The following is a 16,220-nucleotide window of genomic DNA, read 5'->3' as shown; positions in this document are numbered from 1 at the left end:
TTAGGCTAATTTGATTTTATTCAAAATAATTAGCACATTTGTTTTTTCCAGACACACTCTTTAATCAATTATATTCATTACGTCTTTTAGAAATATATTTCATTTCCTATTGAAACACAGAGGGCCAACACTTAAATTTTTATGCCTGGGTAGAAATCTCCATAATGTCCTGATGAACTTTTCTGGTTGGTCAGAAGTTAGAGACAGAGCTCAAAGGCCCTTATCTTCTAAGATCCTGTAACTGACACAACTTTCTTGCAAAAACAAAGTGGTTGATAGATGCAGAACGAGCAGTCAGCACCATAAATTGGGTGATTTTCCCCATCACTTGGGGTTAACAAGACAAACCTCCAAGTTCACAGCAAAGGCTTATTTAAGTAGGAAGGAAGGTGAAGAATGTTATGAGAAAGTATATTCTGAAAGAAAACAGAATTCATAAAGGCAGGAATTTGTGAAGCAAAGCAAATAACTTGCACAAGCACTATTTGCCTCAAGGAGACAGCAGTAGGTTATGACCAACGGGCTCAGCAGAGGTGTGTAATTTTGGATCAGGTCACTATTTTCTGTGACCTCTGTACAGTGTATCAACGTCTGTGATTTATTGCAGCCCTGCTTTCTGGACAGGGAACAACAACCATGAAGGGACACTTGAATGCTGAATGTGAAAAATGTAACAATAACATGCCTCGGGAAACCATGAAAACCAACGCCAATGGCGGCCTTTTTTTTCTGTTTAGAAGCGATTTTGATCAAAACTTAACATAAGCCATGCCAAATGCACGCTTTATGTCTTACGTTTGAAACCAGCTGAAATCCACTGTCAGAGTCTGCAGGAGGAGCCAGGGAGGGTTGTGTAGGTCAGGATGGAGGTGGAGATGCAGTAAGTAATCTCTTATGCTAGCAGGTTTCAGTACACTCCACAAACTAACATGGGCACAGACTCACTCGTCTAAATATTCTGCATTAGCATGATTTTAATTAAAGGATCTCAAAGTATGAGTTAAAACCACTGTCCTGAGAAATAGCCTCACTGGTATGGCTTACATATGACAGAGGAATATATTTTTATTCCCATATCCCTAGATCCCCACTTTCCATCAACTCATTTCCTTGTGTACAAGAGAAAATATAGGACCCTGGCTGAATGGGGTTGTGTGTAGCGCGACGGGATGCCAGGATCTGAGCAGCCTAAGCCAGAAGATTGCCTTTCAATAGCTGCCTCACCCAAGAGCATGTAACACCCACCTTGTACACCCAGCACACTCTTTATCCAAACAAAACATGGAAGAGGTTCTCTCCAAAGAACGTAACATAGGGCTCTACTGGTTTCTAGAAAAATGAAATGTCATCATCATATTGGCAATTTTAGCCCCCATGCAAAGGGAAGGAGATAAAAGGATGGGAGAAAGGGCACAGAATTTGCCCTGAGGATACTCGCTGGCCATGACAGACCCTCTACCCACTTGACTTAAGTGACTGAAGGCACTATCAGCTTAACCCACTTTCCCACCAGCAGAACTACCTGTCCCAGGCCCTGGGAAGAAAATGAAGAGTTCTGGAGACATAGCAGGCAATGGTGAAGGCCAAGGCAGAATGCCTCAGATGTGGAGGATGTGGATAACAAATAAGCTGTTATTTTCTAAAACAAGATGGGCCATTAAGCTTTGTATGATTGCACATGACATTCAGAGCACGTGGTCAATTTCAAAAGCAATGCAGAAAGTGAAATAGTTAGATGATGAGCTGCAGCAGCCCATGTTTACCAGCATACTGGGAACCTACCACACTGTCCTAGATACTTAGGATAATGGATGACCACAAAGATCCCTCCCCTTATGGAGCTTAAAAATCTAACAGAGGGAACAGTCAATGAACAATAAACATAATAGGTAAGTGATATCATGGGTTAAATAATCAATGATTTGCAAAAGCAGAGAGGTAGGTCCCAGCATGGAATATCGTGAGTAGAGTCAGACTCCATGAGAAGAAAGATTTGAGCAGAGAAGTGAGAGTGGGTCAGTCTCAGATGTCTAGGGGAAGAGCTGTCCAAGCAGAGGGGACAAAGCACAGCTCTAAGGTGGAAGAGAGGCATAAGAGAGCATCTCAGGGCACGCTGGCTCTTGAGTCTTAATTTCATCTTTTATCTTTGCTTTCTAGCGCAAAATAAGGACTTGGGCCATGCTTACTAAATGTATTTAAGTCCCAAAACATCCAAGATTATCCAATTAGAACAATTCATTCAATCTATATGCCAGGGCTTCCTAAAAAACTGCATGCAAAATGTATTGGAAGAAAGTACAGCGCCGTATATAAGATTTCCTAAGGGTTTCTGACTCTTTCTCTCAAAAAGTAAAACGTCACAGCTTTATTTCCAAGAACATACAAGCAAAGTAGAAAAGTAAGACTCTATCGTACAGGGAGGAATCTCTCACAGAATGTACTTTTGGCCAGAGTCTAATGACAACTTCCTTTCAAAAACAGAGAGGATAGCAAGGCTCAGCAGGACACAGACACACGATTGGCATGCAGGCTGTCCTCACACCGTCTATCTACCCTGCTGCCCATTAATGAGGTGTGCCAAGTCCACAAAACAAATCCTAGACCTGGGGCGGGGGATTGGTGAGGAATAACCTTCTAAAAGCAATAAACACAGCATAACATGAAAAACTGGCTAAGTCAGGTGGAGGTGGAGGGTGTTAAAAGGAAAAAAAAAAAAAAAAGAACTAAAGAATTCAATTACAGTAAGAACAGAACAGAACTATCATTTCTTGCCTTCATACAATTTGTCACTGCAAAAGCTTTTCAAAGAAATACAAACGGAGGCAAAAGAAACCAGTCTCATACGTTCCAACATATACCATTTATCCTTATAACTACTTTCCATATCAATTCAACATGCAACTCATAGCAGCTATTGAATTCGCACTTCGTAGGAATATTTAAACGAGAATACAAGACCAACATTTCTAGAAAATTGAATGTTTAGTATTATACTCCCCACATGGCCCCCCCGCCCACTCTCTTTTCAACCTTTCAGTTATTCCTAATTTCTCATTTATATTCAGGCTCTAATACTTTTATGCCATTATCATGGGTCTCTTTCTTGAATTCTGCTAAAAATTTTCATTTCACTCCACCTTTCCATGTATTAAAGAAAAATGGAAAAGCTGCTAAAAATCTCAATTGTCATCACATTACATGAGAAAGGAAGCATTATAAAATAGTTTAGGATATAAAAAGAGAAAATGATTTTTTCTATAAGGAAAGACTTGCTTTTCTGTACACCATATCCAAAGAAACTTACACCTGATAGCAATTATCAAATGCAATTTTGCTGAAAGACTGCTTTTACAAAATTGTTTTGTAACTATTCTTGACAAGGTGCCCTTATTCCACCTTGTAAATAATCTTCTCCAATTCAACTGAGATATTTTTATGATTCTGTAAAGCTCTGTATTCTGGGAAAAATTAAATCACTTTTTCTTTTGAATTAGCCTACTGAAGAACATGTTTTTAACTTAAAAAAATAAAAGGTGAAAAATATATAACTTGGTGGAGAAAAACGATTATACATATGTATCTTCAATCTGCTAAGTGCTGCAATGGTTGACAAAATCACTTATGTATGTGTGGAGAGTCATGGTTTTTTGATTCATCTGCAAAGCAAAATTAACTTTGGCTTTTGAACAATATAATAAAAGATATTATTTGAACATTATAAAGTGTAACATTTATGAAATAAGTATCCCTTCTGGGCTGGGTGTGGGAAAGAAAAGGGCTTCCCTTCAGGTATCATTAATAAATTCCTTGACTTTAACACAATATTCCCAATCTATTATTACTCAGTACTGAAAGGCAGCTCTTACCCTTGCATTCTGTTTCTCGGTTCTCATTGTCTTATTCACTTGTGTTAGAAAAAGGCAACATTAAAGAAGGCATAACACCTTATTAATGGTACCAGAATCTCTTCCAGAAATATCCTGTGATGCCAGTCAGGTCTCCTCAATATATAACTACTGCAGTTAGGCCCACCCATCTTAAACATTCCTTCCCATTCCCTTCTTAGATCCTAAGAAAAAAGACTACAAGAGAAAAAAGAAAAATGCATGTGATTTACTAGTGAGGAAACCGGTATTTGACAAAGCTGATAACACTAAAGCTGAGCATAAGGCTTGTCTCTGTGTGAAACCAAACAGAAGATAAACCTTAAAGACACAGTTGTGCCCGAAGCGCAAGTATGGACCATCTCCAATAAGCAATAAGTGGTTTTTGAATGAAGGTGGTTTCCATTTAAGAAAAGTATTCAGTGAATGTTTTTTCCCCTCATGAAGGTGAACCAGACTATAGGCATTAATGCTACAAATGACACTACCCACAAAGGAAGTGAAATCCCTTTACTTTTATACTAACTATAGGATTGGGTTTCAGCTTTGCCCACAGCGATCCTGGAGAGGAAACCAAGAGGTAGATACCGGGTTATAAAAACAATGGTTTCTTCTCAGCTGAGTTCTGTGGTCATTCTATTACTCTCTCTATTTTTCCATACAAATCATGTTAAACATACTTACATTAGACTTACCCTCCACTTTCCCAAAATTATTATTAGATATACACAGGTTGAGTATTCCTTATCTGAAATGCCTTGAACCAGAAGTGTTGTAGATTTCATGTTGTTCTGGATTTTGGAATATTTGCATTATACCCCTTGACCACTCTTAATCTGAAAATCTGAATTCTGAAATGCTCTAATGAGAATTTCCTTTGGGTGTCAAAAACACAAATTTCTAGTTGTGTAATGACTGACCAAGCTTTTTTGCACCACACATCAATTCAGGTGCAGTTGCCAAGATAACTTCTGCCCAGAACATAACAACTCAACCCAAACTTAAGACTTTTCCTTAAAAAGAAAAAGAAAGGGAGTCATTAAGCAACCACTTATCAATACTGACCTTGTTGTTCAACATCTGCTTCAGTTTTCGAAGAACCTGGTGCAACAGGAAGAGGCCGAGGCGGCCGGGGCTTTGGCGTGGGAGGCGAGATTTTTTTCCTTCCAATATATTCTACATAAGTTCCCGGAAAGTCCCCCCTTTCCCCTGTGGTTTCATTATAGCCATTTAACCAGCCAATTTCTTCAGGCCTGGCTTCCTGTCCATCACTGAATCCAAGAGCTACTAAGGACCCTTTATTCACAGTCAATATGTCACCCAAGTGCAAGTCAATATCTTCTTCTCTTTCTTTTTTATAATCATACAGCGCTCTGTACTGGTACCCCTCAGCACTCATGTTTGCAAATCTGCTACCATACAACAGTTGAGCCTGGCTGTACAGAGCAGTCTGATTTTACGTTTTTATGAAAAGTGAATTCAGACAGTGTGTTAGAATTCCTATTATGTGTCCAGCAGAGGACAAAGGACCACTCTCCAAAGGTTTAAGAGGAGAGGTGACTGGCCATACGGCTGTCCATCTGTCCTCCATCAATGGTGTGACCGAAGACAGGGCTCCACTTCCTCTGCGTGCCACAGTCCTCCCACTGGCTTCCTTTTCAGCAACTTGTCAACACTTTGAATCCAGGCTGACTCTCACAGCGAGGCCCAATCCTTTCTGACACTTTTGTCACACTGTCCATCTGTCGTCTGATTGTACCGTGGCACTCCACACACGAGCTTCACCTAGGAATGAAAAAAACGAGACTTAAGAATGAACACCACACTTTGCCATCTGTATTACTTGGAATTTCTACTTCCATTCAACAAGTACTTAATCGATTTGGCAGACAGACACAGGCCAGTGTGCTATTGCTTGACACAATATACACAACAAAGATTAGTAAGGCAGTCGCTGCCTTCTAAGAACACTGGGCGGGGGCAGAGGGGAGGAGTGTCGGCATGAGGCAATGTCTCAGCGATAAGACTAGTACACAAAGAGCCACAACACTAGTACATGTCATAAGAGAGGCAGAAACTAAACACTACAGGGTTCAAACGAGGGAGAAAGCACACTAACTGCAGGAATCTGAAGACAGAACGGAATATGTGGTGAGATGCTAGTTACAGAAGTGACTAAGAAAATGTCATATTCTGAGAAGAGCTAGAACAGGCAGTCTGAAGCCAAAGAGGGAGCAGTGGGATTGGGGTTAGAGATTTAGGTAGGGGCTGTAGGACATCATGCACGCCCATGCTGAGTTTGTGAGTGATTCAGTCCACCATGTGGAACACTGAAAGGGCTTGGTGAAAAGTGAGCAATAGGATCAGAGGTGCACTTGAGGAATATCAGTCTAACCACAATGTGTGAGAAAGGTATGTTGCAGAGGTCTGGCCAAGAGGCAGTGAGGACACAAACCGAGGTGGCAGCAGGTGTGGAAAGGGGAGGAGTGAAATAAACACTGCAGAGAAAGAACATGTGGGATGTGGCAAATGCTTAAATGTGGGGCGAGAACGAGAGGAGCAAAGGACGCCTGATCCTGCGTGAATGAGAGTTTGTAGCACTATCAGGCAAAGAGAAGCCAGGTGACCTGATGTGCTGACGGTGATTCTGGGCGCCCCTGTGCAAGTGTGCTAGCGGCTGATAAAACCCTGGTCTGTGATTCAGAAGAGGAAACACACTAGGGACTTGGCAATCAGCCACAATTAGGCAAGGCTGAACTCAATGGAATGGAAGCGCTCACAAGGACAAATTAAAAGTTAAAAAGAAAAAAAAATGATCCAAGGGCCAAATAGTGAAGTTCAATGTATGTAACTGAGGAGGGAAAGTCAAGGTTTACAGACAACGTCCCAAAAACAAGGAAGAAGAGTTCACGTAGGAAAATGTGATCCCTAAGACTAAATCCTACAACGGCATCCAGACAGGAGAGACTGAGTCAAGGCGAAATAATGTGGGGCTTCGCCCATGATGGAATCATCACACAGATTCCAGTCCAGTAGTGAGGACAGTAAGAACGTCTTAAGGAGTTCAAAAATATCAGAGAGGAAGTAGCAACGGCTGCTGCAGATCACTCTATAAAGAGAGCTTGATGGAGGAAATGGGAAATGGAGGTGTTCTTCTTTTTTGTTCTTAAACATAGTGGAGGCAAGGGAATTAGAGAGTTACTAAGTCAGAGTAGATGGCTGAGAACGGCATGTACACATATACACTTTGTACTCCAGGCATTTCTCAATGTTATCTTTATTATAAAGAGTAAAAGTCACCCAAAGGTTTCAGTTAAGCTGGCTGCACAATAAAGCAATAAAAACAATAGCCACACAATTTCAGTGGGCTATATCAAAGAGAGCTTTTATAAGTTTTAAAGAGTGGAACACTTTAGAAGTTTAATATTATAGGCACTCGTCAGTGGAGGCATCTTAAGAAGCAAAATCTAATCACAGATTAATTGTTATGTTGGCATTCAGAAGTGTAAAGTATTCAACTTTACATGGTTAAAGCCTCTTAGCTGTAATACAATAACACACTTAGGAGAGTTACATATTAAAAGAAGCAAAAACAAACACTGGAAGTCTTTGTGGAACAAGAATATCAATTGGGGACAGTACTCTACTCTGCATTTCAGTTGTCGGAGAAAAGAATTAAAGAAACCAGTAGAGCATATCAGAAAAATAAGCCATATTATTTGTTTAAAGAAAGCCTTTCCTTTTGAAAGATCCAGAATCAAATTGAATATTCACTGCATAAATTCACATGAAAATGTAGAACTAGCAAATCTCATTTTTAGTACTAATGTACTCTGTACAAAAGAGACACAGACCTCTAAAGAACACGAACATTTACATATCCCTAAATGCTTAGAAACCAGGCAATATGCCTAAGAATAATTTAATTCCTCCAAATCTGCCTTGAAATTTTTGTTAGCTTTTCCTGGCAATGTATGTCTTTTAGGGGAAAAAAAAAAAATCCTCAACCAGTAGGCTGGGTAGATCTTTATGCCAGCTGCTTCCTAGCACTTCCTTTATTCCAGCCACCCAGTGGGCCAGTTTGGTGGGATTCCTAATAGAATGGGAAGTATAATGAACAAACTCTCCGCCATCTTCAATCCCCCAGGAACCATCAAGCAAGCCCCTGCCCACAGCTTACCTCTGAAGCTGTTCCTTGCCAGGGGGCTCTGTATTAAAAAAAGGCTCCAGGTCTTGTCAAGGTTTTACAAACCGAAAAGCTGTGCTTGACTCTGCCTGAGGCTAAATTTGTGCAAAGGGAAATAGAAACCTAAGGAACATGATGACTTTTTAGAGGCTAGACACTAGAGAGGCAATCCCTGTCAGAAGTGACAGAGAACTAAAGGTCTCTACAAACTCTCCCTCCCTTGCCACCTGTAAGAAGAACCTTACTTTGTGTGTAAGAAGAACCCTGTGCAGAACTCTGGGTCCTCATCTGATAAAAAGAACCACAAATCTTCTATGACTCTAAGATTGTAAATAGAACACACCATTTCTGTCTTCTGAGATCCCAAAGCAAGGCCAGCAAGACGGATACAAACAGGGCATCCACCCATTGATGCAGACATTAATTCAAGGCCAGCCACTAGTCAGTGTCAATTAAGTGGTCTGAGGGCAATGTTGTTTTTTTTAAAAAAAAAGAGAGCAGACAAGTCATTGGGGTGGGGACAGGACCACAAGGTGATAAGGTGTAGAGAGCCCTTAGCTAGATAGAGAAGGCAGCCACCCCTACTCTTTTGCACATTGTACACTTTCTCCTGACTGCCATGTCCATTTTGATGTCTGTCATTCTTGAGGATTGAATGGGGATTAAAGCTCCAGTTAAGCATTGGGTGATGACGATGATGATTGAGTTTGTACACATATAGCTCCAATTAGTATTAGATGATATGATGATGCTGACTATATATATATAGTCATATATGTGTGTGTGTGTAGATAACTATATAAAAACAGGTACTATCAGTAGTCTCACTTAACATAGGACAGAGAGTATCTCTGTCATGATAATACTCAGCAATTGTGAAGAGGAACTAGAATTCAGATCCAGGCAGTCTGACTCTGTAAGTCCCATTTTTAACACCTCTAGCCTCTACTGCCTGAACTCAACTTGCTTTGGTGTCAATGATGCAGATTCCTGGCCTACACAGGCTGATCACTCCGATTAACCTTAACTGTCTGTGTGCCTCTTCAACTCTCTCAGACAGCGGCTTTACTGATAGTGTATGTGGCTCTTTAACACTACCTGCACACACAAAAAAGCTATTTTAACTCGGCAGCAGTTCCATCAACTCCAAAACCCAGCATCTCAGCCATGCAAATTTTCTTCCAAAGAGACTTCATTAAAATGTGTCCCTGCCAAAGAAGTCCATAAACTAGTGAATAAAAGAATACTGGGCACACCACTTCTGGAAGGCTGCCCACTTCTGGAATCCTGCCTATTTCTGCTCTATGAGTTTAGCTTCTGCCACCTGTATCCTTCTTAGCACCTCTGCCTCCTGCCACTATCCCAGGCCCCTCCACTGAAAAATTTCCAACAACTCAGCTCCTACCTGGGGGGATATGGCACTGCCACAAGGACTGTTACATTTAGAGGACTGGGAAGTCCTCTTTTCTCTCATCCTCAAATTCTTCACAGTACTGCACCCAGCAGCTTGAGGTATTTGGCAATACCTGTGTAACCAACCCCCTGCACCGAGATGGACCTGGAGCCTAAACTATCCAGATCAACAGGATTTTTCCTCAGATTCACTCTAGTATGCCTCCATTCTCTTTCGCTACATATACCTGTCCACTGAACGATTTTCACCCAGTTGTGACATGATTATTCACATAGCAAAGGTTTTTTATATGTAGATAACATTATCTACAATGTAATATTTTCAAATAACCAAGGCAGTTTTTTGATATAGGCTCCAAGCTAGTGCATGCATAAGTTATTATAACAAAGGGTATAAAGGAATCCTACGAACAAGTAAACTAACTTACTCTTATACAATATCATATGCAACAGTTCAAAATTTTAAGGAATTTTTCTCCAGTCTTTCAATCCTTCTAATGACTGCCTGCAATCCCATTAATCAGAAGCATATTTTCTGTCCCTGTTAAGATAGAGAGCAATTCTCTTTCTATTCCCCAAAATGAAATTGTTTCTGATGTTTGACAAGTAGCAATCCAAAGCTACTTAAAGTACAACTGCTGTAAAGTAGATTTTGTGTGTAACCCTCTAACCTATAGGCATTTTGGCAAAGACCCAAACAAAAAACCCTCTCTGACTTTGTTGAGTTACTCCATTCCCCCTTTAGAAATGGCAAGAATCTGGAAAACGTGATGGAGAGGCAGGAATACAGGATATTTCTAAATCACATTAAATTGATCAAGAATATATCCAAGTCATGTGATTCTATCTCCCAATGAAATTAAAAGTTTGGCATTGGATGGTAGAGCAAAATGGGTCTTCAACCAAGGCAGGAGAGTATGGAAGGATTTCTGGGCCCACAGCCCATATCTCTCTACATTCCGTCTTTCTAACTTCAGTGTGCTAGCTCAGAGTCTAGGTCAAGTTCCTCACCTAAATTCATACAGTCTTTTAAAAAATCATTATTTAAAAATGTTTTACCTTCCAAATCATGGTGTCCCAGAAATCATGAAAATCAAGCTGAACAAAATTAAAATATCCTAGTCCATTTTGTGTTGTTATAATGGAATTCCTGAGACTGGATAATTTATAAACAACAGAAGTATATTTGGTTCTAGAGGCTGGAAAGTCCAAGAGCACGGCACTGGCATCTGGTGAAGGCCTTCGTCCTCCCTCCTCTTGCAAGGGCAAGACAGCAAGATGGGGCCAAACTCGAGTTTATAGCAAGCCCATTCCCAAGATAACTAAGCTACTCTTGCCATAATGACATTAATCCATTCATGAGAGCACAGCCTCCTATTAGGCCCCACCTCCCAACACCATTGCATTAGGGATTACATTTCCAACATGTAAGTTTTGGAAGACACATTCAACCCATAGCACCTAGTAAACATAATAAATTGCCTTCAATTTGAAATGATGAACTTGGGTGAATTTTATGGTATGTGGATTTTATATCAATTAAAATAAAATGAAAATAATGGCCTTAGATTAACCCCAAATAATAGACATCAAATTCATTTCCAAACCAACCAACTAAACAGAATGTGTTGCATGCTGCCATGCTCAGGGCTGGGTGTGTGGTGTGGGTAAATAGGGTGTATAGGCTGTAATTCTCACCTACAAGCCCTTTTGGTGTTGTGTTTATGGGGCGAGGGAGAGGAGAACAGGTAGCACAAGCCCAGGTAACACAACAAGGAGACAGGGCTCTTCAGAAAGCAGCCAACATGATGGGAAGGCACTGCAGGAGACACAGAGGAATGACCCTGGCCCAGGTGATGGCAACGCTTTGGAACGCAGTAGCCATTACGCGGAGGCTGGGAGAAAGGGTGACGTAGCTTCTGGGACCTGAGGGACAGATCCTATCACCCAGAAAAGGCCATGAGGCTGACCATTCCGGTTCTCTGCATCCTCACAATGGAGAGGACCTGAGGGGGCAGGAATGAGAAGACTGAAGGGGATGATTTTAAGTCTTTCTTTTTTTGAAAAAAAAAAAGATGCTATTCTGTAAACTTCTTGGCAAGGTTAGTATGAACACTGAGCCTCAGATTCAAGCAGCTGCCCCAATCAGTACCTAAATATGTAACCTCAGGAAAGTTACTTAAACCTCTCTGTGGCACAGTTTTATCAAGCAAACCTACACCTCACAGAGTCACTATGAGGATTAACAAAATGACACTTAGCTCCATACTTGATAATAGGAGCTTAGGATAATTAATGCCAACATAGTACTTACTATGTGCCAGGCACGAAGTTCTCAGAGTTGTACATATATCAACTCATTTAATCATTACAACCACTCTAAGTACAACTATTATCCCCATTTTACAGATGAGAAAACAAGCAGATAAAAGTTAAATACTTTGCCTAAAGTTACATAGCTAGTAAACTGCAACTATGATATTACTGTTATTTCTATTAGTATTGAATGTCACCTACTGTCATTTATACAATTCAGATTTAACAGAGGAACAAACATTTGTGAGGAATTTTCTTCTGCATTGCCTCTTAACTCGCAAACAGTTCTAAATGAATCCTGAATGTAACTAAAATAAAACTCCCTGCTGTCTTAAACCCCTTTTGGAGTAAATAGATAAAGGCTAAGTGTGGACTTTGCCCATGTAGTTCTCTCCTTACCTGGGGTAGAGGACGGCTCCGCAGAGGTCAGGACAAAGGAGGCCTGGGAGAGGCCAAGGGATGTGTCCATGTGTGCGCATCCCCAGGATGTAGAGATAAGTAGCTCATGGTACAGCCCTTGATCCTGGGGCAGAACCCCAGGCTGGGACACTGGGACATCCAGAGAGGAAGACAACAGGCAAGGAATGGCTGGCCCAGATGCCTTGGCTTTATTAGCTCACTGTACCCACTGGTGGAGTCTCCTCACACTTTGGCCAGACTCCTGTGACTTCAGTACTCTGTTGGATGATCATTAACCTGACAACTATTTTGACTACAGGTGCCTGTGGATATGTATTTGATTTACTTTAAGGAAAACAATGTGAGCAGAATAAAATCTCCAAAGATGTTTCTACAGTAGACTTTTTTTTCTAGTAATGCTATACTACAATCACTCCAGTCTTTCAAAGAAACAAACACCTAACACCTAAACAAATAAATGCCAAACAGACAAGTTTATAAGTAATTATATAGTCTATTTTTTCAGCTCATGTGGCTTAATGTACATGAAATGGTCATTAATTGCTAGTCTTTTAGGCAAGTAACTCCATACAAGTATTGGTAGAATCATGGCAAGTAATCACATTAGGGTGTATGTAAAGGAGGCATGGGAAAATGCAGTAAATGACATGAATACTTTGAAAATTAATTACAACCTAGGTTTTTGATAAAAAGCTGTGATATAATTTATATTCTGCTTTCTAAAGTAAAAACTAACTTGATAATTCCTTCCACTGATAACTAACTTTCTAGGCTTCCAGGGCTTCATTAAAATGCTTCATTCTCTTACCTTCACTTGCAAACCCTGTGCCCTTCAAGAGGGAGAGCTGGAGGAGCCCATATGAAACATACAATATCATCTGCATTGTGTATGCCTTGACGTGACAGAATTCTAAAACCCAACACAAACATTATCTCAACTGGCTATATTCTACTTGAGCATAAAAATCAATTTTTTTTTCAGCCTGCTCATTCACCATCTCTTTATTCAATAAAACAAGCATTTTGCAAATCACAAAATGCAAACACAATAAAAGCTGAACTAGAATTGTTCCTATTTTAATGATCATGTGAATAATCTTTCAGACTGGATGCCTTTTTACAATACTCCCCTGAACGACCTAAGAGAAAAAAGGAAATTTCAATCAACATATCAACCTAAAAATTACATGACATTCATGGAAAAATGTAACGAAATGGCCAACACTTTTAACGGTACAAAATTTTGGTTAGTTTGAGTAGGTTTGCATTTACAATTCAAAGTCCTTCAAAAATCATTTTAGGTGAAACTGACATTACCAGAAGATAAACGCATATCACCATCATCACTGTCAATTATCAAAATATGTATTCCCATGACTTATTCCACTTCTGTTTCCCAAAACTAACTTTATTCTGAGGATTTCCTGCGCTTAGTACATTTAAACTCAAAAAATTGCTAAAGAAAAAACATTTAATAAGTGGGAAATAAAATGCTTTTTACACTGACTATACAGCATCATGGATATGAAAAGACTCATTTTTAAAAAGCAGATTAAAAAAAGCAGATAAAACATCAGATAGTAGTGTGTACACTGCAGAGTTCTGTTATGCAACTAAGAACAGGTCCCAAGTCAAGATGAAAGTTAAAAGTAAATGCACATTACACTTTGCAAGCCAGTATCAGATACATTAAACTTTCTTCCAATCATAAAAATCTATATACACTTCTCTGGAAAAAGCAGTATGACCTGCATATAAAAGCTGAAGAGGCAAGCAGTGACATTACCCAGCAGTTGTGCAAGGCAGGGAGCCTCATCCTCTGGCCTTTCCAACTTAAACCTTTACTCTGAACCAACATTTCTTCCCAAACTTTAGCCGTGCGCGCGCGCGCACACACGCATGCACGCACACACACACACACCACATTACTCTTATTTTCTTTATACTGGTCAGAAACATTTGCTTCCCAAAGTTTACTCAACTTTTGCACCTAAGAAAACTATTATCTGCTTGCTTCTAAACTGTTTTTCAAGAACAGTGTAATCTGTCAAAAAGTTATAGCTAGTGAGTTGCTTTTTCTTCCTTTTCAATGTTAAAAGATACTTGTGGCCTTCTGTGCAGAAGTCACCAAATTCCTAGTAATTCAAACTGTGACGATCTAATACTCTAATAGCCTGCTTAAGAAATGAACCTATCTGCCTATTCCAACCCTTCCTACCTAATATCTAACCATCTTTAAGATTGCCAAAACGTAACAGAACTAATGAAGTATTAAAATATAACTCCACATCAAGCCTTGACCAATAAGCTCTGTGAATATCCCGCCTGATTACTAAATCTTGAGCCTCATCACACCAAAATGACAATCTTATGTTGCATTCAAAACCCGGAACTGCTTTATCCACTGGTACTTTGCACTGGCTGACAAAGAGGAAAAGAACAGAAAAAAAACCTAAAATCATGAAGCCCCCAAATAAAGAGCAGACACCAACAGCGCTGCAGCTCAAGGGATTAACGGTGGAAGTGAGACCTTTCCGGTATTAATAGCGCCCCGGGAAACAGAAGAATTCCCCCAAATCCAGTTGACATACATTCTGCATTCAACATGTAACAGCCATTCTGCGTATACCCTTGCAGTTCAGGCTCCAATTCTGGTTCCCAAAGTGTATTTCTGTACAGGAGTGCCTGGCCAGAGGTTTTCTGTTCTCTTTGTCTTGTGATCTGGGGGGCAGTTTCTGAGCTTAGGTTAGAGCTGTGGTTAGAGTTCACTAGTGTAAGAGCTGTGGTTTCCAGAGAATTGCCCACGATATTTTAGCTCCGGGTTCCACGCTCCCTGGCTTTCCCCAGCCGGCTCCATATTGCTGGGCAGGTCCCTCCCGTCTCGCCCCACTTTCCAAAAAGCTGGATTTCCGGGCTGTTCCAAGACCCCACTAAATATGCCTCCAACAACCTGCCCAAGCTTGGCTGGCACTAGACGCCGAGTTAGGGCCCCAGCGACCAACCGCCCCGAGGCGCACTTCCCCCACCCCGGAAGAGGAGGGCGGCAAACTTCGGAAGGCGGGGGTTAGGGGACTAGCTCTGCGGACCACCGCCGCCTCTCCCGCCCCGGGAAGGGCCGGGGCAGCGACCCTGGCTGCAGCTGGAGGACCACGGGCGAAGGGAGCGCTCCTTCCCGCAACACGAAGGCAGCGGCCAGGGCGCTCTCCTCCGGTGAGGGGCCGCGGAAAACTGCAGCAAGGCGACAGCAGGGACCCTCGGAAGTGTGCGATGATGGAGGGTGGGGGGAAGCCCGAGCTCGCCGGCAACTCCGGGGGCAAATGCCACCGGCGGCGTGCAGGACCAGCTCACAGGAGGACAGGGGAAACGGGAGCCAGGATGGCCGGGATCTCGCAGGACGCCGGCAGCGCGACGGGGGAGCGCTGTCCGGTGGCCAGGAGATGCCGGAGGCGGAGAGGGCCAGTGGCCGGCCAGCTTCCCCCCGGCGGAGCTCTGCAGAAGGAGAAGCTGCTGCCAGTGACAGGAAGAGAGCCGCGGCAGCCGCGCACACATGCACCGCCTCCCCCGCCCGAGCACACACACCCGGGGCCACCGCTGCCTACCTCCCCCGCCTGCCGGCTTCCTTCCTCTGCGGGGCCCGCGCTGCAGCGGCGGCCTCCTGCCCGCTCGGTTCCGACGCGCCTCCAGCCCGGCTGCGACCCGCCGGCCGTGCCCGATCTGTGCTCGCCGTCTCCGACCGCTAGCCTGCCGCCCTCGCCGCGGCCACTGCTTCCTCCAACTCCGCTCCAGCTGCTCGCGACTCCTCTCCGTGTGCCCGCAGCTCCAGCGCCCGGCGCTGGCCCCGCCTCCGGCCCGGCCCCGCGCGCCCCGCCCCCGAGCCCACACCAACCAGAGCCCGCGGCTCCGCCCCTTTCCGCCCGCACAGCTCCGGCCTCCGAGCCGGCGGCCGGCGGTGGGGGGAGCGAGCTCCGGCCTGGCGGACCTTTCCTGCCACCGCCCTCGCC

The 16,220-nt window shown here is 42.5% G+C and overlaps 1 protein-coding gene across 1 annotated transcript in view; it reads right to left on the bottom strand.

Annotated features, from left to right (window-relative positions):
- The window catches only part of PIK3R1 (phosphoinositide-3-kinase regulatory subunit 1), an 83,284-nt gene extending 67,266 nt beyond the window's left edge, over window positions 1-16,018 (bottom strand). The window contains exons 1-2 of the mRNA XM_065546351.1: window positions 15,819-16,018; window positions 4,950-5,669 (exon numbers count right to left, since the gene is read on the bottom strand). Coding sequence (XP_065402423.1) covers window positions 4,950-5,283 — 334 coding nt within the window. The 5' untranslated portion in view covers window positions 5,284-5,669; window positions 15,819-16,018. The remainder of the gene's footprint in view (window positions 1-4,949; window positions 5,670-15,818) is intronic.
- Window positions 16,019-16,220: the final 202 nt, after the last annotated feature.

The sequence above is a fragment of the Macaca fascicularis genome, chromosome 6, assembly GCF_037993035.2.
Source record: "Macaca fascicularis isolate 582-1 chromosome 6, T2T-MFA8v1.1".
Taxonomy (NCBI): domain Eukaryota; kingdom Metazoa; phylum Chordata; class Mammalia; order Primates; family Cercopithecidae; genus Macaca; species Macaca fascicularis.
Note: the sequence above shows the minus strand (reverse complement) of the source record. Positions and strands in the feature narration are given on the sequence as shown.